Here is a 26,187-nt window from a genome sequence, read left to right on the forward strand (position 1 = left end):
ATAGAAGGTAACAAAGAAAAACAAAAATTTTAGACATGACAGTCTATTTATATATATATTTATGAAATGCTCAATGCCAATGTGTTAATTAATGTCAAACATGAACAAATTTTTAATTCTATAGTTATAATTATATTGAATTTTTATAAGTAGTCAGCTATTCTATATTGAGCAAGATAGAAGATAACAAAGAAAAAACAAATTTTAGACAGGCTCCTTTATATATTTATAAAAAGCTCAATGTCAATGTGTTAATTAATATCAAACATGTAAAAACAGCTTCTCAATGCAGTGCAAAAATAAACAAGTAGCGTTTCACAAGTTAAGCGACAAAAACCTCCATTCCAATTCAGTGTGTACTGGTTTTAAAGAAGGGATTATTAATGTGCAAAAAAAAAAAAAAGAAAACTACATTTTGTATTTATTTTTATAAAAAGAGTGTTTTTCCCATTTTTATCAAGTTTATCAGAAGTGTGTAAAGTTAAAGTCTTGCCATCCAAGAAAATATTTTTAAGGCATGGGTTTATTGCCTTTAACATCAGAATAAACATTGACAATTAAAACAAATCCAGTGGTGCAGTGGGTAGCGCTGCTGCCTCGCAGTTAGGAGACCCGGGTTTGCTTCCTGGGTCCTCCCGGCGTGGAGATTGCATGTTCTCCCCGTGTCTGTGTGGGTTTCCTTGAACAGTCCAAAGACATGCCAGTCAGGTGCACTGGCGATTCTAAATCTTCCCTAGTGTGTGCTTGGGGCATGTGTGCCCTGCCTGGGGTTTGTTTCCTGCCTTGCGCCCTGTGTTGGCTGGGATTGGCTTCAGCAGAACCTTATTATCCTGTAGTTAGGATATAGCGGGTTGGATAATGGATGGAAATAAAACAAATCCATATTTTGTGTGATCTCCTGTAGAATTTAAACTGAAGCAATTCACTTTGATGAACTGTTGCATACTTTTATCACTTATCATGTGGTCAGCTTTTCAAAGCTTTCTTACAAGATTTGCCATAAGCTTTCTTTTGACTTCGGCTGCCTTTTTTTCTTGACCAAGTGGTCCCAAACAGCTTCACTTATGCTGGGGTCTGGGATCTGGGCTAGCCAGTCTATTACTGTTAGTGTTCCATCTATAGTCTTCTGCTCCAGTAAGGTCTTCATGTTGTTTTCTTAGGGTTTGGGGTTATCATAATAAAAGATGGAGCTTCTGCCTATAACTAATCTTTCTGAGACAAAGTAATCTTTCTGAGACAAAACATGTTTCTATTTTCTGAGAAGTTAGTATTACAGCAAGTCAGTTTTACACCCACTAGACCATGACCACGACCATGCACCACCCTAGACCATGCAACTAGCACTTTGTTTCACACAAAGCTACACACAGACATCAAAGTGAAAACTCTTCTTCTTGTACTATTGTGCAAAAGAAAATGCTGAATTGGACTCCTCAACCTACCAGTTTTTCAGACCCTGGTTCTCACTTCATGCTTTATGATCTTTTGTATACTACAATAACTTCTCCTTCCACAAGAATAATCTCTTAGCTTCCTCATGTACTACAAGACCTACAAGATCTTTTAAGACTTTATTGTACAGCTGAGACATGTGTTCTATTGCCAGATACTGAGCAAACACTTCAACGGATTTCCTTCTGTCTGTTACAGATGTGATCTTTAAGTACTGTTCTTCAACTGCAGACAGTGTCTAAGTCTTCAACTGCATTTTCTGGCTCCAACTTGCAATGTTTCTTCAAATATGAACACTACAACATGAAACCCTTGTTTGGTGTACTACTGCTTGCTAACTACAACCATGTTGATACAAAGCTATGACTTTATGTCTGTTTAGTGTGTTAGCTTTGTTTGTTAAACAGCACCACTAGTAAACCTGGACTGGATACTCACTGCATCATTAATCAGAAGCAATGTCCAGATTTTACAGCCATAAGACAATTGCTTTGTACAGAGAGCCTGATATTTTTGCTGTTCACGACACGTGTATACAGGTGGCCAAGTGGCTGACTGAGTTTGCTGATGTGTACCAATATTTCTTTGTCAATTGACCTGTCTGCTGAGATGGTATTTTCTAAGTATTTAAAGTGAACTGAGGTCTTTCACTCAGTACCATTAATGGTGACCTTAAGTAGAACTGCAACACTGCTTGTTGTGGCCTGGTAAATGACCACTGTCTAGATAAGACTAAAAGTGATGCCAAAGAGATGGGCTGAATCAGCAAACTTGTCAGCAGTGAACTGTAGTTCATCTTCAGTATCTCCAGTTTCTGGAATCAGTTCCCACCAAGTCTTTGACTTTGCTTTGAGTCTGTAAGTTTGAAAAGAGAGCCATTCCATCTGTACCTCAGGTAGGCAGCACAATTCAGATCATGAAAGGCAAGGGACAGGTGGAGTACTGTTAAAAGTAGAAATCCCTGCTTTACTCCATTTGTGCTGACCATGGACTTTACCCCATGGACTGTGCCAATCATGCCACGAAGGAGACCTCTTTGGGCAGCCTAGCTTTTCTGGGATGGTTCACAGTGTTTCCCTATTGACTGAGTCAAAGGACTATGTTAGGTCAATAAACACTGCATATAAGTCTATACTCTGCTCAATGCATTTCTCTGGTATCTACCTTACTGAGAAGATCATGGCGCCGACCACACCAGGTCTCTAGGAGTGACACTTTAGAGACACAGCAGATGAAGCAATTCAGGGCAACTCTGGTAAGGATTTTTTTTTTTTTGGAAAAGAAGGAGATGCCCTATAGTTGCCACATTCAGCTCTATTAGTCTTGTTTTTTGAAAATGGAGACAATTGTAGCATCCCTGAAAGTCTCATGGCATTGCTTCTCCCCATATACTAAACAGGATGTTCTGGAATGCTTCCAGCACTTCCAGGTCAGCTGCCTTAAACAGTTCACCTAGGATGCCATCCATGGCAGTGGCCTTACCTGAGCGTGTCCACTATAGTGCTTTTTTTCTTTAACTTCACAGAGAGTGGGGACTAGGCCTAGGTGATACAAAGTTGGGTTTGCAATCTGTTGTCCAGTGCAGACTGGCTAACGTTTGAGGGTCTGTTGAGAAGGTTAGAGAAGTCCTTCAGCAAAGCAGCTTCATCAGAGGCAAGCAGCGGGGTGGTGCTAGGCTTTGAGAGAGCATAAACTTTATTTAACAGTTAAAAAATTTCTTTAATGTTGTATGAGTCAGTGTAGCATTGGATCTCCTTTTTGTCCCACCAGCTGTCTTGTAACTTACGAAGTTTCCCTTGAACTTTATGCAGAAGGCTTTTAAAGTGATTTCTCTTGGAGGAAGAGGAAGGATTGTTCTGCCTTTCTGTGAAGGAACTACATTTTCATTAAAGAGTTTATATATCATTAGAGTAATATATACAGTAAATATTATAAATAACTCATTGACTCTTTATTAATAATACTTATATATTATTCTAATATTATATATTGTTTTCATTTGAAAATAAACACTAACTGCCTAGATAAATAGCTTTAAAAATTATTTTCCTGAGTACTGTACTTTTCTTGCATCTTTTTGAAATTAACACATTAATGTAGTTTGTGCCACCACAAAAATATCCATTTACAAGAAATATTCTGTACATGTGCTTAAACAGAGTATTTCCATCCATCCATCCATTTTCTAACCCGCTGAATCCGAATAGGGTCACGGGGGTCTGCTGGAGCCAAACCCAGCCAACACAGGGCAGGAACCAATCCTGGGCAGGGTGCCAACCCAACGCAGAACAGAGTATTTCTTAAGCCAAAATAACTTACAAGTAATTATGGCGTAGTTGTCTCGACAGATAGATCACTATTAGGTTAAATGACCTGCACTTCTTTACATGTTAAGTTAATGGGGGTAGCTGAACAAACAACTTTATGGCTTATACTGTAGTCCATTGTTTTATCTACCAGGTAACACTGCCCACACAAACAAAAAAATAAAACTGTATAGGACACGCTTTGTTATTCAGTTGCAAAGTCTAACATTTTATTTCGGTTATTAAGGCCATTGAAATGATTCATAGGGAAGCAGGATCAGTCTTATAATAAACACATTTCTTACTGGATGAAATCACCATCTTAATATTACAAAATCTCTATAAATAGCTCTGCTGCATGCCATGTGTCTCACAACAAATCTATAAGGCTGTAATGAGCCTGTGCTTTTAAAATTGCCATTACATTTACTTCACCCAGTGAACAGAGGTGATGCAATGAAACAGGATTTTAAAAAATCTACATCTGCAGCTCTCGGGTGCTCTCTAGTGGTTATTATTTAGAATTGAGTTCTACAGCAAATGTGTGCTCACTGGAAAAACTGATACATGTTTTAAAGCAAAAGAATGGCAGTATAGTTTTTGTAAGCACAGCTAAGCATGCAGATACTATAATGCTTTGCAAGAAGATCAGAAAAAATCGACTAGATAATAAAAACGGCCATAATGTAAGTGCTTAAAAATCATTGAGCGAAGCAGTGAAATCTGATAGAATTTAATAATTCCATTAAAATAATTCTAAACCTTAGCAATTAATTAAAAATTAGACATGGCTTACACTATTCTGCATTTTGTCGAGACTTGCAAAAATTATTGTGGAGCTTGTAGTCTTTCAATCCTGCTTAATCCAACATGGAGTCATTGTGATGAAGACTATCCCTACAGTACAAAGCTCTGTATGTAGCGCCAGTTCATGGTAAGGGTATATTCACACGCACGCACACAGACACAGACACACACACACCCACAGGGTCTTACTAAAACCAAGGAAAGTTAAGAATCATCTCTTCACCTAGCATTCATGTTTGGTATATAAGAGGGCAACTGGAGTACCTGGAGGAAATAAATCAACACTGCTATGGGGAGAACATGACACTCCACAGTAACAGGATTTGAAGACAGGGTTTTAAAGATTCAAGGCAGCATTGTTAACCACCTCACATTGGCTGTGCAGGATGCTCTTCTAACCCTCACAATGTCTTCAAATGCTAACCCAATGCTTTATCTTTCAGGTCTTTTTTGACCCGATTCTAACACCCACTCTTTAGATGCCTTGGACATCAACTTTTTCACCCCAAACCTATTTTATACTGACTGAACATCTTAGCTGTAGTATTGATAACACTAATTCTAACTTTCAGAACAGATGTCGTTTAGGGTGTTTTGATGAGTTGTGATCAATCCAAGCACCCTAAATGATGATCAAAATCCATTAGAGAATATGGTGGGTGAAAACTTACATGAAAGACATCACAAGGTAAAAATCTTTTATTTATTTTGTTATTTACTTATTTTTACCATTTGGTTTGTGACCAAAAGGGGGGTGTCACACAGCCCCAGACTCTGGACACGAGTACACAAACACAGTCATTGGTTCAAAGTTAGTGTATTTTATTACACAACATATCTTTCACAGTTCTTTCTCCAACAAACCTGTAATTGCAAGCACAATCCAGTAACATATTTCCTCCACTCTCCTCCAGACTCCAACTTCCTAAACAAGGTAGATGGTGCCTTTTTATGCCAGACCCAGGAGTACTTTCAGTGCCATAGCCCCGCGGGTTGGAAGCACTTCTGGGTCAGTGGTAAGTACCTGAAAACAGGGATGTCAGTCTTTTCCTAACAGTGCCCCACGGTGGCACCCAACAGGACTGCAGGTGCCCAACTTGGGATCATGTCAGAGGTGCACTGCCATTTATCACACTGGGGGATGATCTAACTCTCAAACAAGGTGTATCCCAGCCCATCCATTACTCTTTCTATTCGATTAGGACAAGAGCTGGGAACCATCCTAGTCAGACTGCAACTCAGTACATTTATCTATCCATTACGGCCTCCTGGATGGACAAGGGTTTACACTTCTTCACAGTCAAGTCACCAGTCTATCCATGTTGGCACTCACGGTTTATTAAGAGAAATGAAAGAAAAGTTGCAGAGTTTCATTCTAAACATTTGAAATGTAACAGTCTTTTACTGATTTCAAACATAAAACTGGGTCAAATTGACCCAAAGATGGTGTAAGGGTTAATCTAAGTTAAATAATCTTCATATACGATACAGATGTTAATATATTTTAAAACAGTTGAAAAGGCACAACACAAAAGGCTGTGGTGAGTGTCTCAGTTATTCTTATAAATACAATAACATTTAAAACCTGAGGCAGCTCATCACAGTTCTCAAGATGTTAGTTTACTTAATAATTTTAAAATGGGACTGAACCAAGATTAAAAACCTACATTGAACTCTGCCACTACTGGAAAGCATATATTAATTGAAAATGTGGTGTCACATTATAAAACCACCATAAAAATCTTAGAAATAATAAAAACAAAATGTTATTCGGAAGTGAGGGTGAAATAAAGGGACCAGCACTGACACGCTCATTACACAGTGTGCAATACTTCAGCTACTGTACACTTTGAATAAATGAACTCAGTAATACGATAATATATAAACACCCTGCTGACAAACTGACACCTCTGTCACTTTCAATATTCACGGCAATAATGAGAAATTACATACATTATAATAAAAGCGTTAGTTTCTAGCAGGAAATGGGACTTTTGGTGATCATGTATTTACTTACGGTGTTGAATAATATTTTATTATATGAAAGGCAATTTCAAAATACATTAACTGTTTTGCAGATCTTGCTGCCAATCTCCATTCTGAAACCACTAATAAACTCTACTGGTAGTGAACACAAAGTAACAACTTTAAGAAATTCAAAAAGAGCCAAACAAAACGGTTCTTGAAAAATGAGTACAAGAATGATAGTAAAATTACATCAATAGTCAAATCTGTAAAAAAGTGGAAAGCAAAGCAGACCCTTCAGATAAAAGTACTACTCTATATGTCATGCATTTGGAAAAGTAAGTACTGTAGAAAAGGACACATCCCAAAATCGTTATGTTTATGGCTCCTTCCTTCCAGTTTTATAAATAAATGCCTTTTTAAATATAAATTCAGCTACTATCTCATAACTTACAGTGGCACAATTGTTAGGTGTGCTGTCCAATAGCTCCAGTGACAAATCTGCAAATCGCAGACTTGTCACTGCCTGTATAGAATTAATATGTTTTCCCCTTTCTGTGTGGACTTTCTCTGGGTTCTCCAACCTCACTGAATATTTAAAATTTGATTTTTGTTCTTGTCTAGTGCCTTTCAAAACTTCAGTTTGGTTTTATTGCTTTCCTGATGTCTAGTTTCAATTACATTTTTATACGGATACTGATATACCGATATCTGTCGCACACGCAGGACAGGCGAATCTTTCTCCTCAACTAATTTTAAGGAAACACAGGGATATGCTAAGGGGCTGGAACATCTGCTCTCACAGATCCAATTTCCCTTGCTAGAATAGAGAAACACCATCCAGAAAAGTTTGTTATCAGTTCCGGTTTGCTTCCAGCTCCATCCCACCTGGGCACTCAGAATAAAACCTGACTGTCGTTTGACCAGACGAGCTTTGAGAGATAACAGTTCTGAGCAATTCTGTACCTAACCAGCAGAGGGCGACACGTTGTCAAATTACATAAAAGAAAGATCTTTTTCTTGCGGTTTAAGCACAATAAATGGGGATCTTCTGGTTGTTGGCTGGAGTTTTTAAGGCTAACATTAACGTCTTGTTTTATTATATACTGTATTTTGGAGGCATAAGTTGAATTGACGGTCTTGTGATATAAAGATCAGTGCTTTCGCCATTACACCATACTGCCTTCTTTTGTCCTCATTGTCTATGAGTGCTCTAAAGCAGCAGCCTTGCACAAATGGCTAACCTTGTTATGATACTTAATCCAAGTGGAGTTCTTAAACTCATGCCCACAAACACGTCCATTTATGCTAACATTGGTCTTTAAGCAAAGGCCACCTATGCTAATTTTTTGCCAAGTATACAGTACCAAATGCCAAATTCCTGCCTGAAGGCTTTGCAAAAGGGGGCTGGGAGTTAAAAGTAAAGGGGGACTCCTGTTGGAGAGTTTCCTTCATGTAATCAATGCAGTTGTAGTGTATCCAGGCTGATATTTATGTGACATAACTACTTTTGACACATGAAACCTGAACTACACTTCACATTTTGCACAACATCTAGATGCCATATACTGTTAAGGCAGTGACAGACTGCAACAGAAAAGGATCAACAGAGCCATGGGGTAAAAATGGGAAATGAACCATGGTTATAAATGATGTGCAATACTGAAGACAGCTGTCTGCCAAAAGTGATGTTAAAAAGTATGTATCCAGGAAGATTTTTCACTTGTCAGCAATTTAAAAAAAGTGTCTTAGTCTTAATTTGTTACTTAAAAACATTTTATCTTTAACTCTGGTGTCCTTTTACATTTAACAGTATACATGATGTAAACATACAGTATTCACAATTTCTCCACTTGGCAAACTAACATTTCCCTTAACATAAAATCATTTCTTCAATTGAAAAATGAAAATAAAGCAGACTTTACACTAGAAAACTACAACAAGCACAAAAGCAAAATTAGAAAAAAAAATCAACCTCTGAGCTTCTTGAGCACAGTTTGCACCATAAGCTTTTCTTTCTGGGATTGCTTTTTGCCACATTCACTGTACAAACATCCCAATATTATGCCACATATGGCAGAGGTTAAAAGCTCTTAAAGAAAGAGATTTGACAATAGTTTGGCTACTCTTTTATTTATTTAACTAAAGAACCCAAAGCTCATTCATTTTTAATGTCTCATAAATATCTACCGCTGAAGCTGAATGTCCTTCCCAACAGCAACCATCACCTTTAAGGGCCAACAAGAGGCATGGTGACCTTATTCTAGCACCAGGTTATCTCCTCAACTTATTTTAATGCTTTACAAACTGTCATTATCCTCCTATTTCAAACAAATGAGCTATTCTTTATTACAAAACACACAATTAAGGGCTTACCTGTGTATGCCCTAGCTGTTTCACCTTTGATTCACTTGGAATATTTAAAGAAGGATGGAAAACTGTAGATAAACCCTTTGTCTGCTGAATAACGAGGGAAATGCATTTGACTTTACACGTGTATGAGCCATGTGAGGCATTAAATAGGAAGTCAAGGTGCAAGATCTAAGCAGGCTGAAGTCTGTCATAAAAAAAGCTTGCTTAGTCCATTTTAAATGGATGAACAAATGAGGAATATAATGCTTAATTTATAGACTTTTACTACTCAAAAACCAATGGATGTAAACATTTCAATAGATAGATAGATAGATAGATAGATAGATAGATAGATAGATAGATAGATAGATAGATAGATACTTTATTAATCCCAAGGGGAAATTCACAATTTATGAAATCAGGGAGGCAGCAATTGTATTGTATACTATATCAAACTTGTCATTCGTGAGAAAATAAGAGAACATGTCAAATTCTGTATGTAAAGGACTTTGAAAGAATTGCCACAGTCTCCTTTACAAGGACTTCCAGCTGGCAATGAATGTGTGAGAAGATGGCTGTTTTACAGTGAGCTGGATGCAAATATGTTGTAAGTGATTTATTACTTGTTGAGCGTAGTTGACCTACCACCATTGACAGAGCACTACCTAATAGCATTTATATTCACATTTATAAAATAATCATACATCTAGGGCATGCATCCAAGGACTGATAGTATTTTAGCAATGTATTCATAATCAGTGATAACAATTTTGCATTCCATCGTGCAATAAACAAAAAGGATCTCTCTAAAGACAACACGTTTTGTGACAGAATGAACAAAATTCTGGGAGACAACACTAATGCATTTGGTAATAAGCCACTGCAAATTCTATAATAAGCAGACTTTAAAAAATTGAAGATTTGTCATTTTACATAAGTCCTTCCAGAACATTATATAACAACTTAATGTTTTGTTCAGTGAATATTAAAGTAATGGCTTCTTAATGTTTGTAAAGGTAAACAACAATAGATTTGTTTTAGACGTTGATTTCTCCACTATCAAGTTATGAAATCTACCTGAACCTGAATAAAGCATCAAATCTGCATTCAAAGTCACAGCTGCATACACATCATGGATGCATATTTATAATATATGCTTTTTGAACTCACTTGCCATATTAAATTACATGAATGGCAATTCTGAGAAAAGGGCTGAAGAAACATTTCATAGCTTTAAGGTATATGCTTACTGAAAGGAAGAAAAGGAAATTAAAGACTTACGGTCATTGCACAAGGGACCACCAAAGGAAGTCATGCTACAGTCACAGCTGAAGCCATCCCACTGCTGCAGACAAACACCTTGGTTGGCACACGAGTCCTCCTGACAGGTTGTGCTGGGTCCTAGATCAGAGCATATAACATCGTTTGAGATTAGATTTCTTGCCTTTTTATTTTCTCATTTTTTTATTTTGTCACAAAGTTGCAAACACCACATTGGGTCAAACTGCGGTCATGTGTGTATGTGGAGAAAAGAAGTTGGCTACAAATTTGGAATAAAGTAGTGAGCAATGAGCACTGGATTCAAGCTTGTTATTAAAAAATAAAAATAAAAAAATTACAGAATAATCTATATGAAAATATTAGTGTTCTCTACAAATGCACATTTTTATATTTTTTGTAAATATGGGATTATTTTCTGTCACACTCAAAGTAACAAATTTATATAAAAAATTCAGACATTTTGTCATTGCTAGAAATATTATTTGGACAACTTGTTTAAGTGAATTAGTTATTGGCATCTTTGTTTACAGGGGTTGTTATACATGATGTTAATTCAGTAACTCCTTGAAAATGTTGGAATTTGAATTAATATTTATACTGATGTAGAAAAGGATTCATATAATAATTGGTAATTAATATACTGGTGTGGTTTGTGCTTTAGATTGCAAATTTGATCTATTTTCATCTGCATAACATTTACATATGTACATAACAGCATATTGTTTTGATTGAAATAAGCATTTTATTTGAGATTATATGCTACATAACAAGCATAACACTTTGAATTGAACTGTAAAGAGACCAAAGCAAACAAGCGATAAGACCAAAAACAGTTAAATAACACTGCCATAAAAAGAATACACAAAATGTATTAAGGGGATGTAAATTCTAGAAGACTTTGCTCATCCTTTTGTAACAATAAAAATATGTAAAAGGAAATGTGGACATATTAAACTTCTGAAACAAATAATTTCAAAATTTATAAAACACAAATTATAAAACACTTTTTCTTGATGCTCATTATTTGACAGTAATTGCTTGACAATTGCCACCTCTACTGTTCTGTCAGCCATTCTACCCTCTTGGTGTTTACATAAGTAAGCCCTCTGAAGTTGACGTAAAGTGCCTGTGGTATTGATTTTGGAAGGCTTACTTTTACTGGAGTGAACTGGACACTTCTCAGTATTAGGCATCACACCAACAGCATTGACACAGACAGAAAAGATAAAACAGACACAGTGGTAGACTACAATCACACCAAGATAACTGCTTACTATATTTCATACTTTTATGTAAACAGCTCACCTGGGAAGAAGCATTTTTATTCTATCACTTTTATAGGTGGGTGTGGAAGTGCTCAACCAGATGGCAAGACTCTACTGTACACTTTGAATAGAAGGAGTCAGAGGTGGCCTGTCAGCTTGTTTTATACGCTGCTAGACTTGGCTGTGATCGGCGCACACATTTGATATTCACAATGCATGGGTAAGAAACAAGAGAGTTTATTAGGGACTTGGCATGAGTGCTTTGCAATAACCACATGATGGTCAGGGTGGATGAAGTGTCAAATGAGAAAGTTAGTCGAGTCACAGAATCCCTCAGGTCCTTCTTGTTCATAGACAAAACAAAGTAAAATGAAGTAAAACAGTGTAAAGTGCCACCATTTTGTGTACAGGAGATGTTGAAAGAAGTCATATAGAATTTGTGCAGACAGCTGAATTTTGTAATTACCCAACCTACCAGTTGACATTTAAATAAGTTTACATTAAAATAAACAATGGAAAAATGTGATAAAATAAACCTGTGGAATATCTTTCTACAGAAATAGGTTTCCACCTTATTTATTTTATGTGCTTAGTGAACTGAAATTTATAATACAGGTAGTCCCCAAGTTACGGTCATCCGACATACGACTTATGAACAAGGCCGCAGCTGCTGCATCTGCCTGGGAGATGCAATGCATGTGCCTCAGTAACTGCCGCTCTGTCATCTTCGGCCTGGGGATGCTGCAAGCGGTGGCTGGACGGTGGCAATTTTGGCGCTCGTGCAGTGTAGTGTCCCTCGGGCGCACCCCATTCATTCTCAGTGGGCAGCAAGTGGTGACCCGGCGTCAATAGTCACCGGGGCCACAGCTACTGCTCATGTGCAGGATGGAGGCTTGACGGGACGGTTGGCTGCCTGCTCTTCATGCCACCACAGCTACTGCTCCTAACTGGATTTCACTGCCCGTCCACCACGAACGAACAGGGCAGCAGTGTGTGCTGGTGATGCTGCAAGCTGTGACCTGGTTGTGGCTGAACGGAAGCCATTGAGGGTGAACGAGCCGGCAGGGTGGCAGCATTGTAGTGTGCCTCGGGTGGCTGCCTGTTGAATGGGGGCGGTGGTGGGTGATTCACTACCTGCCTTTGGCTGCACCATGTTCGTTCACCGGTGGGCGGATGCTGCAGGCAGCATACTGTAGTGGAGGTGACTGTGTGGTGGGCGAATGGTGAACCGCCCCTCGCTGCCCCCATTCATTCTCAATAGCAAGCCTGCTTTCACTGTTGTACATAGCAGGAAGTTGTCTCTTGATCAGTACATCAGGCGTGCTGACGACAGGTGCCTTCCTGCTGTGATAGCGTGTACAGTTCTGTGTAGAAGAGCTCATTTTAACCTTTTGTCTTCACCCTTCAAGAATGTTGCTGAAACACAAATCTGATGCAAGTGCTGGTCAGAGAGAGGTGAAACTCCATCATTCATTGGCAGAGCACTTGGTTACAGTCAATCAACACTAGCATTTATTAAAATAATGTACCTGTTCTGACGTACATACAAATTCAACTTAAGAACAAATCTACAGTCCCTATCTCGTACGTAACCCGGGGACTGCCTGTACTAATTCTTTTGACAAATAAATACTAAAACAGTTTTATGCCAAATATTACAGCAAAAACTGTATTGTTTTATTTGAGAAGGTATGCCAATGTTTAAATAGAAATTATATGCAAACAAGAAGCTGTGTGTCATGAATTGTATTTTTACATATAATTGATTTCTACTTGGTAGGAAATCTGCTGTGTTTTTGGGTTGGGCAGTAGCAATGTGGTATCAGGATGGTGAGCTGATGGGTCATTAGTGAAAACAAAACAACTCAGATGCCACTTAGTAAAGCCTTGGCAGTTTTAGTACTGAAAAATTGCATGGCAGTCCTAGTTTTAATCTATTAATAATTATGAATTCACAATGCAGCCTAAACTTTATTAAAGCCATACAAAATAGACTATATATATTTGCAGATGTCACTTAGTAGTCTTTAATTCTCAGTTAACTTATGAATTATATTGATTGGCTGGTGCTGCACTTGGTCTGTGCATCTCTCAGTGTGTTTTGGCTTATTTATTTGTTATTTAGTGTTATTTGTGTATGTTTTTTATTGTTAATCAAAATATATTTATAAATTGTTACTCATAAACCATTCAGACTGTGACAGTCTCTCCAAATATAAACTTTCATACTAAGTGGCTACTTGCACTGGATGCACAGTCGACCTGCTAGATAGCCGTGAAGAGGCTAACCTGAGGCAACGGACAACATACACAAGGAATGTACTGCTGAGTTTGAAGCCTGCAGTCTTAAGTTGTAGGCTTAATATCTGCACACATGTTGGTGTTCAGATATATGTGGCTTCTTATATAGTATTTCTCCTTCCTTGTCTAAAAGCTGTGTCTATGTAATCTTACTACAGATGCACAAAGCCAATGAATTTCCCACTATGGGATAATAAAGTTTAAGTTCAGATGAAATATTAAATGCCAATGCCAACCACACATTACCACAATGTGGCATCAACAACATGAAAGCATAGATCCATCCTGCATTGTATCAAAAGTTCAGACTGGTGTTGGTGGTGTAATGGTGTGGGGGACATTTTCTTGGCACACTTTGGGCTCCTGAGTACCAACAGAGCATTGTTTAAATCTCTCAGCCTACCTGAGTATTATTGTTGACCATGCCTTTTAAGACCGCAGTGTATCTATCTTCAGATGGCTACTTCCAGCAGGATAACAAGCCATATAACAAAGCTCAAGTCAACTCAAACTGGTTTCCTGAACATGACAATGAGTTCACTGTATCCAAATGGTCTCCACGGTCACCACATCTCAATCCAGGCAGAGTTGCATCATGAATGTATAGCTGACAAATCTACATCAACTGCATGACGCTGTCATGTCAATATGGACCAAAATACTGGAGTAATGTCACAAAGAATTACGGCAGATCTGAAGGCAAAAGGGGTCCCAACCTGGTACTACAAAGGTGTACCTCACAAATAATATACATAATTGATACCACATTATCATGTTCTGAATACTACATTTGACTTAGATATACTGTGTACTACATAGATACATCAGAACCGACTATACATTCTTAGAAGGTTGGTGTCCTTCAACATCTGCAATAAGATGCTGCAGATGTTCTACCAGGCAGTTGTGGCGAGTGCCCTCTTCTATGTGGTGGTGTGCTGGGGAGGCAGCATAAAGATGAAGGACGCCTCACACCTGGACAGACTTGTTAAGAAGGCAGGCTCTATTGTAGAAGTAAAGTAGGAACGTGTAACATCAGTAGCAGAGTGACGGGCATTAAGCAAACTCCTGTCAATCATGAAGAATCCACTGCATCCACTGAACAGTGTCATCTCCAGGCAGAAGAGTAGCTTCAGCGACAGACTTTTGTCACCGTCCTGCTCCACTGATAGACTGAGGAGATCGTTCCTCCCCCACACTAGGCGACTCTTCAATTCCACCCGGGGGAGTAAATGCTAACATTACTCAAAGTTATTGTCTGCTTTTACATGCATTTTTATTACTATTTAATTTAATATTGTTTTTTGTATTAGTATACTGTTGCTGGATTATGTGAATTTCCCCTTGGGATTAATAAAGTATCTATCTATCTATCTATCTATCTATCTATCTATCTATCTATCTATCTATAAAAGTACATTTGCATGTAGAGAGAAAATGATACGCTATACAAGCTCAGAACAATGCCATTTTGATATGTGAACATCCAAACAGGAAACTAGAGAAAAAATTACATCTACAGGCCTAAAATGTAGAATTTCTGATTACAGTGGAAAGAAGGGATGTATATGGAATTACTGTGTTTATTAGATAAATCCATTAAATAAAATGTGAATCGGATGATAAAAAAGGAGATGATACTACATATTGTTGCTGCTCTCTATTATGTCTTCAGAGTTACTACCTTAGTGCTGCCTCTTTGGAAGTCATCAACCCATTAGATTAGGCTTAGAGCCTTTTGACTTTCTTCTGAAGCTAGCCACCTTTGATGATGCCAAAGAGCCAGAAAGAAAACTCCGCATCAGACAGAAAATATGTCCACCTTATTGTTTTGTCCTAGAGACTCATCTTCTAACAGTGGTGGTGATGATAACATACTCCTTGTCTCTACAGTTGTTCACGTGTCCCATATTAAAGAGCCAGGCCAAGTACTTATTTTTCACTCTCTGTAGTGTTTGAGTGCTTTCTGTCCTCCAGCAACAATTTTGAGGGCCAGCAGTGGGCACAAGAAAAAGGAACATATTTTTACAGGGAGTGTGTGCCCTCTGCAAAATACACACAGGAAGCAGAAAACAGCAGCAGGTTCATTGATAACAGTCTTTAAATATACAGTAATACGCTACGGTGGCTGTTTATTTCTCTGTCCAGGATTTTAAATCATCTGCAGCTTGCAAGCTGTTTGACCTATTGACCTGAAAATTGGTACACATATACTATGTGATGTCTACCATCCGCAATCGGCGTGATGATTGACCTCCAAGGTTATTCCTCTTTTTATTTTTATTTTATTTTATTGTAGAATCATCTCTCGGCAGCGGCCAGCATTCTTGTGGCAAAATGAACACTTAAGTACCAGCTTAAGTGAATAATATAAGGAAAACGTAGTAAGTAATTGCAACACAAACACTGACTTAATCAGTTTTAACACGAAAAGATGCCGACGAAAGAAGAGAAGAAGCCGGCCGCTAGGGTGGAGAAAAGAAGAGCTGTTCAGAAAGCAGCAAGCACATCAACCTCTGAGCAAACGAATGCTAAATGTACAGAGAAAGAAGAGGGAAACTATAAATGCTCAAGTCAAATGTATAACGTACAGTGCGCAGTTACTGGTTATTTAATAATTATACATAAAATATTTTTTATTCATTTTTTGTAGAAATGATTTTCAACAAACCTTTAGTTAAAAAAGAAAATCATATAATTCCTTGCAGTGGTTGTAATTGAAGCACACAAAAAAGGAAACTAATAAATGTGTTTTATATGAACGTGAAATTTAATGCTACTATTATTATTTCTAATACTCTTTTAGTGTGCCATATCATATGCAGATATCTGCCTCTTCCTATCCCACCACCCAATCTGAAAAATGTTTGTACACTTTGAATGGCTAGATAGATGACATGTAAATAAAGTTATGCTTTGCAGAAGAGGAGTGGCGGTTAATGCTGTTGCTTCACAGGCTCAGGACACCTTCTGACTTGGTTATATTTTCTGTGTAGTTTGCATTTTTTTCCTTTGTTGTTGAAAGGGTTTATTCTGTGTACAGCTGTTTCCCAAAGAGAAAATCCTATACTGATTCACCACGAGTGAGTGACAGTGTGTGCATGTCTGTGGCCTAGAATGAATTGGACCCCCATCCAGGGCATTGTATCCTATGCTGAAAGATAAGGCACCATCTACATGAATCTAAAATTCATTTAACTGAGTCGATGGATGAATATGTGGGAGTGATTAATTGATTATGAGGCAGAGCTGATTCTCATATTTTGTATTTTTATTGCATTGTCTGGAGCAAAGATATCTTCACCCTATGTCAAGAAGTCCAATGACATAGTGTTCATATAGTAAATGTCAGGTTAAATGACTAATCAGTAAGCTGATGACCTTTAATGCTTCTTGTGTATTTAAGAGTTATAGCGGGTTTGAAAATGTATGCTATGTTACTATGAAACATTACATTTTGAGAGACAATAATCTTACAATCAGAACATTTGTTCATAACCTGTGAATATCATTGTGCATTAAAACCATTGTAGTGAGACTTGAAGTGACAGATATGACATTTATTGATTTCCCACCACTGTGTGGGAAGACAGCAGCAACAGTGTCACCTGAAAGCTCTAAATGTGACACATCCACTCGTGCACAAATTCAATGCATGCTGTACACACTCAAAGTGAACTGTAATATGATCATTTTAATAATTCCCTTGTGCACAAAATCATATGAGGAGACGATGTAAACACCTCTGGGAGGACTAGAGCAGCGTACTAAATGAACACACATTCTAAAAGACAAAAGTACTCCCATAAGCAGACAATAAGAGGCCCACCACCACTAACTACTAATCTTTGCAGCAGTCTAACCAGGGGACATTTCATATTTGTTACTGAGATGAAATGTAATGTAATGTAATTGATGTTGAATTCAATATTAACCGTTACTGTGTCTTTTTCCCCACCCATTATACTGCACCTGGGTTCTTGCATTTTCTTACCTATGCAGCAAAAGTATTTAATTATCTATACTAATAAAAGGCAAAGCCCTCACTCACTCACTGACTCACTCACTTACTCATCACTAATTCTCCAAGTTCCTGTGTGGGTAGAAGGCTGAAATTTGGCTCGTTCCTTACAGCTTACTTACAAAAGTTGGGCAGGTTTCATTTCGAAATTCTACACGTAATGGTCATAACTGGAACCTATTTTTCTCCATATACTGTAATGGACGTTAGCGCGATGGCCGTGGTGGGCGGAGCTGCGTGTGACATCATTACGCCTTTCATGTAATCACGTGAACTAACTGTGACCGCAGTATATAGAAAAGAAGGAAGAGCTCCCAAAGAGCGCTGAAGAAAAACGCCGAATACTTTATTCGCAAGATACAAGTACAAGACACGAGGTATAAACAAGACTTTGGATCACTTTGTAACAGAGTTAAAATTGCTGTAGCGAGAAACTTTTAAGTGCCAGGTCTTAGCTAACATTAAATAAAGCTGTGGACATCGCAACATCACACAAAAGAGCAGCTCACGTGAACTGACTGAATGCAGTACGAGTGATCACTTCCATGCATCAAACCTGTTCAAAAAACGCATTACACAATTGACAAGGTGATGGCTTTATATGTCATTCGTTTATAAAACAGCGGAGAAGCTGTGTAAAGGCTGTTTCACAAAAAACCAGCGGAGCGTCTTATATGAGCAGGCAGTCAGCTAAAGAAGGGAATCAATAAATATCTATAATCGTAATAAACGAACAAAAAATAATGTACAAGCCGCGGATTAAATAAAGGAAATGGGTACCTGAACAGTAAAGTAAGTCTCAAATAGCTACACAATAACTATAAGAATCGTAATAAACAAACAATAAAACAGTACAGAACCGCGAAGCAAGGAGAAAAGATGGCCTTATATGGCGTTCGTTTATAAAGCAGCGGAGAAGCTGTGTGAAAGCAGCTATAGAAAAAAACAGCAGAGCTCCACACTTTGAATATATTCCTGGCATCACCGTTATACCCTCTGATCTCCCATTTCAATTGAAATGCCTCAAATTTCCAGTAAGGCTCTGCTTCACGATGACAATTAATAAGTCTCAGGGACACACCCTAAAAAAGGTTGCCATTGATTTGAGGCAAGATTGCTTTTCTCCTGGACAAAACTATACGTTGCATTCTCAAGAGTAAGCTCGCACAGCTTGATCATATTACAACCGGACTGCTGAACTGACAACGTGCTATACAAAGAGATCCTTAACAGATAGTTATTGGTATATTTTCCCTCAGTTTAAAAAGGTTTTCTTTTCTTCTTAATATAAATTTTAAAGCAATTCTTTGTCGCTGCGAAGCGCAGGGATTTTGCTATATACAGTATATATATTGACTTTAATCTTAATTTTAAATCGCATATTAATCAGATCACTAGGACAGCATTTTTTAACCTAAGAAACATAGCTAAAGTTAGTCCTCTTATATCACTGAAAGATGCTGAGAAATTAGTTCACGCGTTTGTTTTCAGTCGACTAGATTACTGTAACGCACTCCTCTCAGGACTACCCAAAAAAGACAACTAGTGCAGAATGCAGCTGCTAGAATCCTAACTAGGAAAAGAAAATCCAAGCACATCTCTCCAGTTTTAATGTCACTATACTGGTATACAGGTTTGAAATATTGCTATGTTACATGACATTACATTTTGAGACATATAATCTTATCAATCAGAACATTTGTTCATAACCTAGAATACATGTAATTAACCATTTAGTGAGACTGAAGAAGATATGACATTTATTGATTTCACCACTGTGTTTAAGTCACAGCAACATGTCACCTAGGCTCTAAAATGACAATCCACGTGCACAAATCAATGCTAGCTTAACTAGAAAGTGAAACTGCATATATCCATTTAATAATTCTGTGCACAATCATATGGGTACGTGTAAACACCTCTGGGGGATTCAGCAGCATTTACTATGAAACACATTCTAAAGACTTAAGTACTCCATAACAGACATAAGAGCCCACCACCACACTACTAATCTTGAGATGTCTGACAGACTTATATTTCCAATGAGATGAACTTAAGTATCGTAAATTGATGTCTGAATTAAATTCAAGTTACTGTCTTTCACCCATTAACGACTGGTTCTTGCGAGTTAAAATGATGGATGGATTAAAAGGCAGAAGTGTACGTGACCATCGTTTTCAATTCCTTCCGTGAGAACCCTAAATCCAAAGAGGACTGTTTCATTTATGTTACGTAGAATGCCCAGTGGGGACTGGGCGGTCTCATGGTCTGGAATCCCTACAGATTTTATTTTTTTCTCCAGCCGTCTGGAGTTTTTTTTTGTTTTTTCTGTACCCCTGACCATTGGACCTTACTCTTATTCTATGTTAATTAATGTTGACTTATTTTATTTTCTTATTGTGTCTTTTATTTTTCTATTCTTTATTATGTAAAGCACTTTGAGCTACTGTTTGTATGAAAATGTGCTATATAAATAAATGTTGTTGTTATTATATATGTAGATATATATGTACTGTATGTATATATGTATGTATGTGTATATACAGTATATATATAGATATGTATATATATGTCTGTATATATATACTGCTCATTTCTCAAGTTTGCATTTCGAATGGTTTACAGGTGAGGCCACTGAGCATTTTCCCTTTCACTTCTGACGTCTCAGAGGTTTGCACAGGTGTCACTTCAATGGCAGCATGAGGCATACCTGTGCCCAGAAAGGGTTGCCAGTAGTCCACTCTCCAGTCTCGAAGGACATGGAGGAGTTTTGGAGACAGCAGTTCTTGCGCACAGCTAAGGGCATGGAGGATTGAGATCAACAGTTACCAGAGCAGCTAGAGGCCATATGGGCAAGAAACAGGATGAGCACCAGAGCCCTTTGAAATGGAGTCAGCAGGCATGGTGCATGTCCGACCAAACAATGAAGACTTCAGAGGCATGGTCCAAGGGCCCCAAGCCCAAAAGACTTCTGAGGCCTGCCCCAGCCCAGTCGTTGGCATTGCCCTGAGCTGAACTGGCAGATGCACTGTGCCCTGTGCTTTTCAGATAGAATTACCCCGAACTGGCAGAATGAAGGTGTCTGATGAACAATGGAGAGGTTACTGCCTGACATCATTCACAGAGGAAGTGTCTGGAGTGTTGAGAACATTTGCTGGGACATCATCCATGAGGGTCACGTAGACGCTACTATTGACAAGGGAGCCTATCCATAGGAGGATAACCTGGACCCATTGTCTGACCCAGCTGGACAGTGGCTCCTTAGGTCAGGATGAAATCCTGGACCATGTGTGAGAGTATGCGTACAGTTGCTGAGGATGAAGAATTGATACCATGACTGGCCACTACACTTTCGAGCTAAGCAAGACACCTCTGGATATGAGTTTTGTCCATCAATGCCACACACTGTTCTACCTCAGACTCCAGGAGCTCAGTGATGCCAGGTCCAGTTCTTTGGGGGAGATACCACAACAGGCTTGTCACTCATTGAGCAGCTCAGTGATGCGGCAGATCTGGAGGAACCAGCCAACACCAAGTTCATTAGAAGCATACCTTGAGTTGCTGCATAAATTTGAACAAAATGGACTACCAAAGTTACCTGTGTCATTCAGGATTTACTTTAAAATTCTGCTTATGGTTTATAAAGCCTTAAATAATCTCGCCCCATCTTATATATCGGAATGTCTGACACCTTATATTCCAAATCGTAACCTTAGATCCTCAAATGAGTGTCTCATTAGAATTCCAAGAACAAAGCTTAAAAGAAGTGGTGAGGCGGCCTTCTGCTGCTATGCACCTAAAATCTGTAATAGCCTGCCAATAGGAATTCGCCAGGCAAATACAGTAGAGCAATTTAAAACACTACTGAAAACACATTACTTTAACATGGCCTTTTTAAAACTTCAATTTAACTTAATCCTGATACTCTGTATGTTCAATTCATCATAATAACTATTCATGGTGGCTCTAAAATCCGTACTGACCCCTACTCTCTTCTGTTTCTTTTTCCGGTTTCTTTGTGGTGGTGGCCTGCGCCACCTCCACCTACTCAAAGCTTCATGATGCTCCAACAATGATGGATGGATTAAAAGGCAGAAGTGTACGTGACCATCGTTTTCAATTCCTTCCGTGAGAACCCTAAATCCAAAGAGGACTGTTTCATTTATGTTACGTAGAATGCCCAGTGGGGACTGGGCGGTCTCATGGTCTGGAATCCCTACAGATTTTATTTTTTTCTCCAGCCGTCTGGAGTTTTTTTGTTTTTTCAGTACCCCTGACCATTGGACCTTACTCTTATTCTATGTTAATTAATGTTGACTTATTTTATTTTCTTATTGTGTCTTTTATTTTTCTATTCTTTATTATGTAAAGCACTTTGAGCTACTGTTTGTATGAAAATGTGCTATATAAATAAATGTTGTTGTTGTTATATATGTAGATATATATGTACTGTATGTATGTATGTATGTATGTGTATATACAGTATATATGTAGATATGTATATATATGTCTGTGTATATATATACTGCTCAAAAGAATTAAAGGAACACTTTTTAATCAGAGTATAGCATAAAGTCAATGAAACTTATGGGATATTAATCTGGTCAGTTAAGTAGCAGAGGGGGTTGTTAATCAGTTTCAGCTGCTGTGGTGTTAATGAAATTAACAACAGATGCACTAGAGGAGCAACAATGAGAAGACCCCCAAAACAGGAATGGTTTAACAGGTGGAGGCCACTGACATTTTTCCCTCCTCATCTTTTCTGACTGTTTCTTCACTAGTTTTGCATTTGGCTACAGTCAGTGTCACTACTGGTAGCATGAGGCGATACCTGGACCCTACAGAGGTTGCACAGGTAGTCCAACTTCTCCAGGATGGCACATCAATACGTGTCATTGCCAGAAGGTTTGCTGTGTCTCCCTGCACAGTCTCAAGGGCATGGAGGAGATTCTAGGAGACAAGCAGTTACTCTAGGAGAGCTGGAGAGGGCCATAGAAGGTCCATAACCCATCAGCAGGACCAGTATCTGCTCCTTTGGGCAAGGAGGAACAGGATGAGCACTGCCAGAGCCCTACAAAATGACCTCCAGCAGGCCACTGGTGTGAATGTCTCTGACCAAACAACCAGAAAGACTTCATGAGGGTGACCCAAGGGCCCCATGTCCTCTAATGGGCCCTGAGCTCACTGCCCAGCAGCATGCAGCTCGATTGGCATTCGCCATAGAATACCAGAATTGGCAGATGCACCACTGGTGCCCTGTGCTTTTTACAGATGAGAGCAGGTTCACCCTGAGCACATGACAGAAGTGAAAGGGTCTGGAGAAGCCATGGAGAACATTATGCTGCCTGTAACATCATTCAGCATGAGCAGTTTGGTGGTGGGTTAATGATTGTCTGGGGAGGCATATCCATGGAGGGTCACACAGACCGCTACAGGCTTGACAAAGGCACCTTGGCTGCCATTAGGTATCAGGATGAAATCCTTGGACCCATTGTCAGACCCTATGCTGGTACAGTGGCTCCTGGTGCACGACAATTCCTGGCCTCATGTGGTGAGAGTATGCAGGCAGTTCCTGGAGGATGAAGGAATTGATACCATTGACTGGCCACCACACTTTCCTGACCTAAATCCAATAGAACACCTCTGGGACATTATGTTTTGGTCCATCCAATGCCACCAGGTTGCACCTCAGACTGTCCAGGAGCTCAGTGATGCCCTGGTCCAGATCTGGGAGGAGATCCCCCACAACACCATCTGTCATCTCATTAGAAGCATGCACCGATGTTGTCAGGCATGTATACAAGAACACAGGGGCCATACAAAGTGCTGCGTACAATTTTGAGTTGCTGCAATTAAATTTTGGCAAAATGGACTAGCCTGCCACATAATTTTTTCACTTGATTTTTGGGGCGTCTTTGAATTCAGGGCTCTGTAGGTTGATCATTTTCATTTCCATCAAACAATGTGGCATCCTTTCGTTCCTAACACATTACCCAGTCTATATCAGTATAGATATCCAGGAGGATTTCTTTTTCCCATTGAGATCTGATGTGTTTTCAAAGTGTTCCTTTAATTTTTGAGCAGTTTATATATATATATAAATATATATATATATATATATATATATATAAATATATGCATGTGTATGTATGCATGTGTATATATATATATGTATGTGTGTGTGTATATATATGTATATTTATTTGTATGTATGTATGTATGTATGTGTGTGTATGTATGTACAGTATGTGTGTATATATGTTGATATGTGTATATAAATGTATATATGTAGATGTGTATATGTTTATATGTGTGTGTGTCTATGTGTGTGTGTGTATATATATATATACAGTATATATATATATATGACAGCAACACAGTGACAAAACAATTACACTGACAATCATGTTACGTTATTTTAAAAATGTTTCCTTTATTTTTCCATAACTTCTTTAACACACTACTTCTCCGCTGCGAAGCGCGGGTATTTTGCTAGTCTATATATATAATTCACTAAGGCAAGACACCCATGGAAAGCACGCCAGAAGGGGCGTGGATTCAGTAAGCCGCCAACAAGTAAGACACCTATGGCGCATGCAGGAAGGAGCCACGCCCACCAACTCCAAGACCATTGGATACGACGACAACTTGCAGAGCCACAGCCACCAACTCGGATGCGACGACACAGAAAAAATGGCGTCATTTATATTCGTCTGTCGTACAGGCCACATGCACCACCGAGCCATGTTGACTGTTCATAGAGGCATGTTTCTCGCGGAGGTGAATCGCCATATGCAGCATGTAAAACAGTTTCCGAGGGGTATCCCATGGGATCCTTAAAACAATCCTTTACAACCGAGGTTAAAACACTATGAAGTAAGCTGTCTTTAAAAACCAAGTTTTCGGTTACGACGCACGACCGTGTGCACCATAGCAAACTGTTTTACACGCTACATACAGCAATTCGCATCCGCGACAAACATGCGTCTTCTTAGATGCTCCTGCAGGAACACGGAAAGTCTACGTGAGTCACAGGTGCATCTGGACTGTGCAAAGATGACAACGACTCAAGTGACGAGTTGGAGGTGGGCACATGAGCGATGGCAGTCTGGCAGTTTTCAGTCACAGACGATTGTGTGTTGGTTCGTTCCGTGCATTATTACAATGTTGCTTTTCTTGCTGATTATTACATTACCGATTTTTCAAATGATCATTTTCTCCCTGTGCTTAAAAATCATTAAAAAACCGGCCTGATTATGTGGCGTATGGTACGTCGGAGGTTGGCTAGTTTAATTTATTTATTTAACAGAACTTTGAAAACATTATGGAGAAATATAACTGATGCATTTATTTAGAAAAAATGTTCCTTGTATATGCATTTTGTAAAGTGCAGTCTTGCTGGTTTGTTGGAAAAAGACACTTCTACGTCATTATGATTACAGTGCTGAAACTAAAGAATAAGCAAAGACTGGTGTGCTTAAACGTATTCTTTGAAAGATAATAGTTCCATAGCTGCACACTTAATTAATGCAAAAATTCTACCATATTAGTGTATGGCATTTTTTATATAATTACAATCAAATTAGCTGAAGTACCAGGTATTACCCAGATGTATTTGTATAATGGGTTAGGGTAAGAAAGAAAATATTTATTGTTTTTTCAAATATTGACCCTTGTGTCACTGCTGGCTGAAATGCAAGTGCCCCATCTGTCATCTATCAAGTTCTTTGGTTTCATGGGTCAAGAATTAGTTCTTTTTATGCATGATTCGATTCCACACTTGTAAATTCTTGCTGGGATAGAACCAAAAATGCTACTTCTTTGTATTTCCTGGTTTACTACGATTGTCACACAGTAATATGTTACCTGGCCCAAAATTACCATATTTTGTGTTTTCCCTCTACTGACCCCCTATTCATGATAAAGTTACTGAAACTTTATAAACTCTGCTTTGTTAAATTGTGTTATCTGTAATATACATGCACAATTTCATGAACATTCACTTAGCTGCTTAGGAGTAATGCATGCTCTTTGTGGCATTGGCCTTCGTGTTATCACTACCCAATGAAGTACATGAAAGCCTCAATGTAGTTTAGATTTTAATTTGCATGAACAAAAATGTAAATACAAAGTTTGATTTTTGACTGCTGTGTGATTTTCGTGTTGGTCCCCCTATCACACCACATCCACCACCCTGCCACCAGTTTCATTGAAACACTGACACAGAACTGAAAGTAGGACAAAATCCAAAGAATATACTAAATTCATTACCATGGGTCAAATTGCTTTGGCTTTAGTTTTTTTTTTGTTTTGTATCTTCCAACCCTTCATTACAACCTTGATGGAACTTTTGAAAAGCCTTCAATTATAAGTTGTATCAAATGTAAAATGCAGGAGTAATTTCATGAACTTCGACATAGCCATTTTGGAGTGAAAC

General features: G+C 38.5%; 1 protein-coding gene across 23 annotated transcripts in view; it reads right to left on the reverse strand.

The window, feature by feature from the left end:
- nrxn1a (neurexin 1a) overlaps positions 1–26,187 on the reverse strand; it is a 1,096,290-nt gene that overhangs the window by 475,606 nt on the left and 594,497 nt on the right. For all 23 annotated transcript variants that reach the window (XM_039738493.1, XM_039738492.1, XM_039738491.1 and 20 more), the window contains one exon: positions 10,164–10,283. In XM_039738493.1, coding sequence (XP_039594427.1) covers positions 10,164–10,283 — 120 coding nt within the window. The remainder of the gene's footprint in view (positions 1–10,163; positions 10,284–26,187) is intronic.

Source organism: Polypterus senegalus, chromosome 16 (assembly GCF_016835505.1).
Source record: "Polypterus senegalus isolate Bchr_013 chromosome 16, ASM1683550v1, whole genome shotgun sequence".
In the NCBI taxonomy this organism is placed as follows: Eukaryota; Metazoa; Chordata; class Cladistia; order Polypteriformes; family Polypteridae; genus Polypterus; species Polypterus senegalus.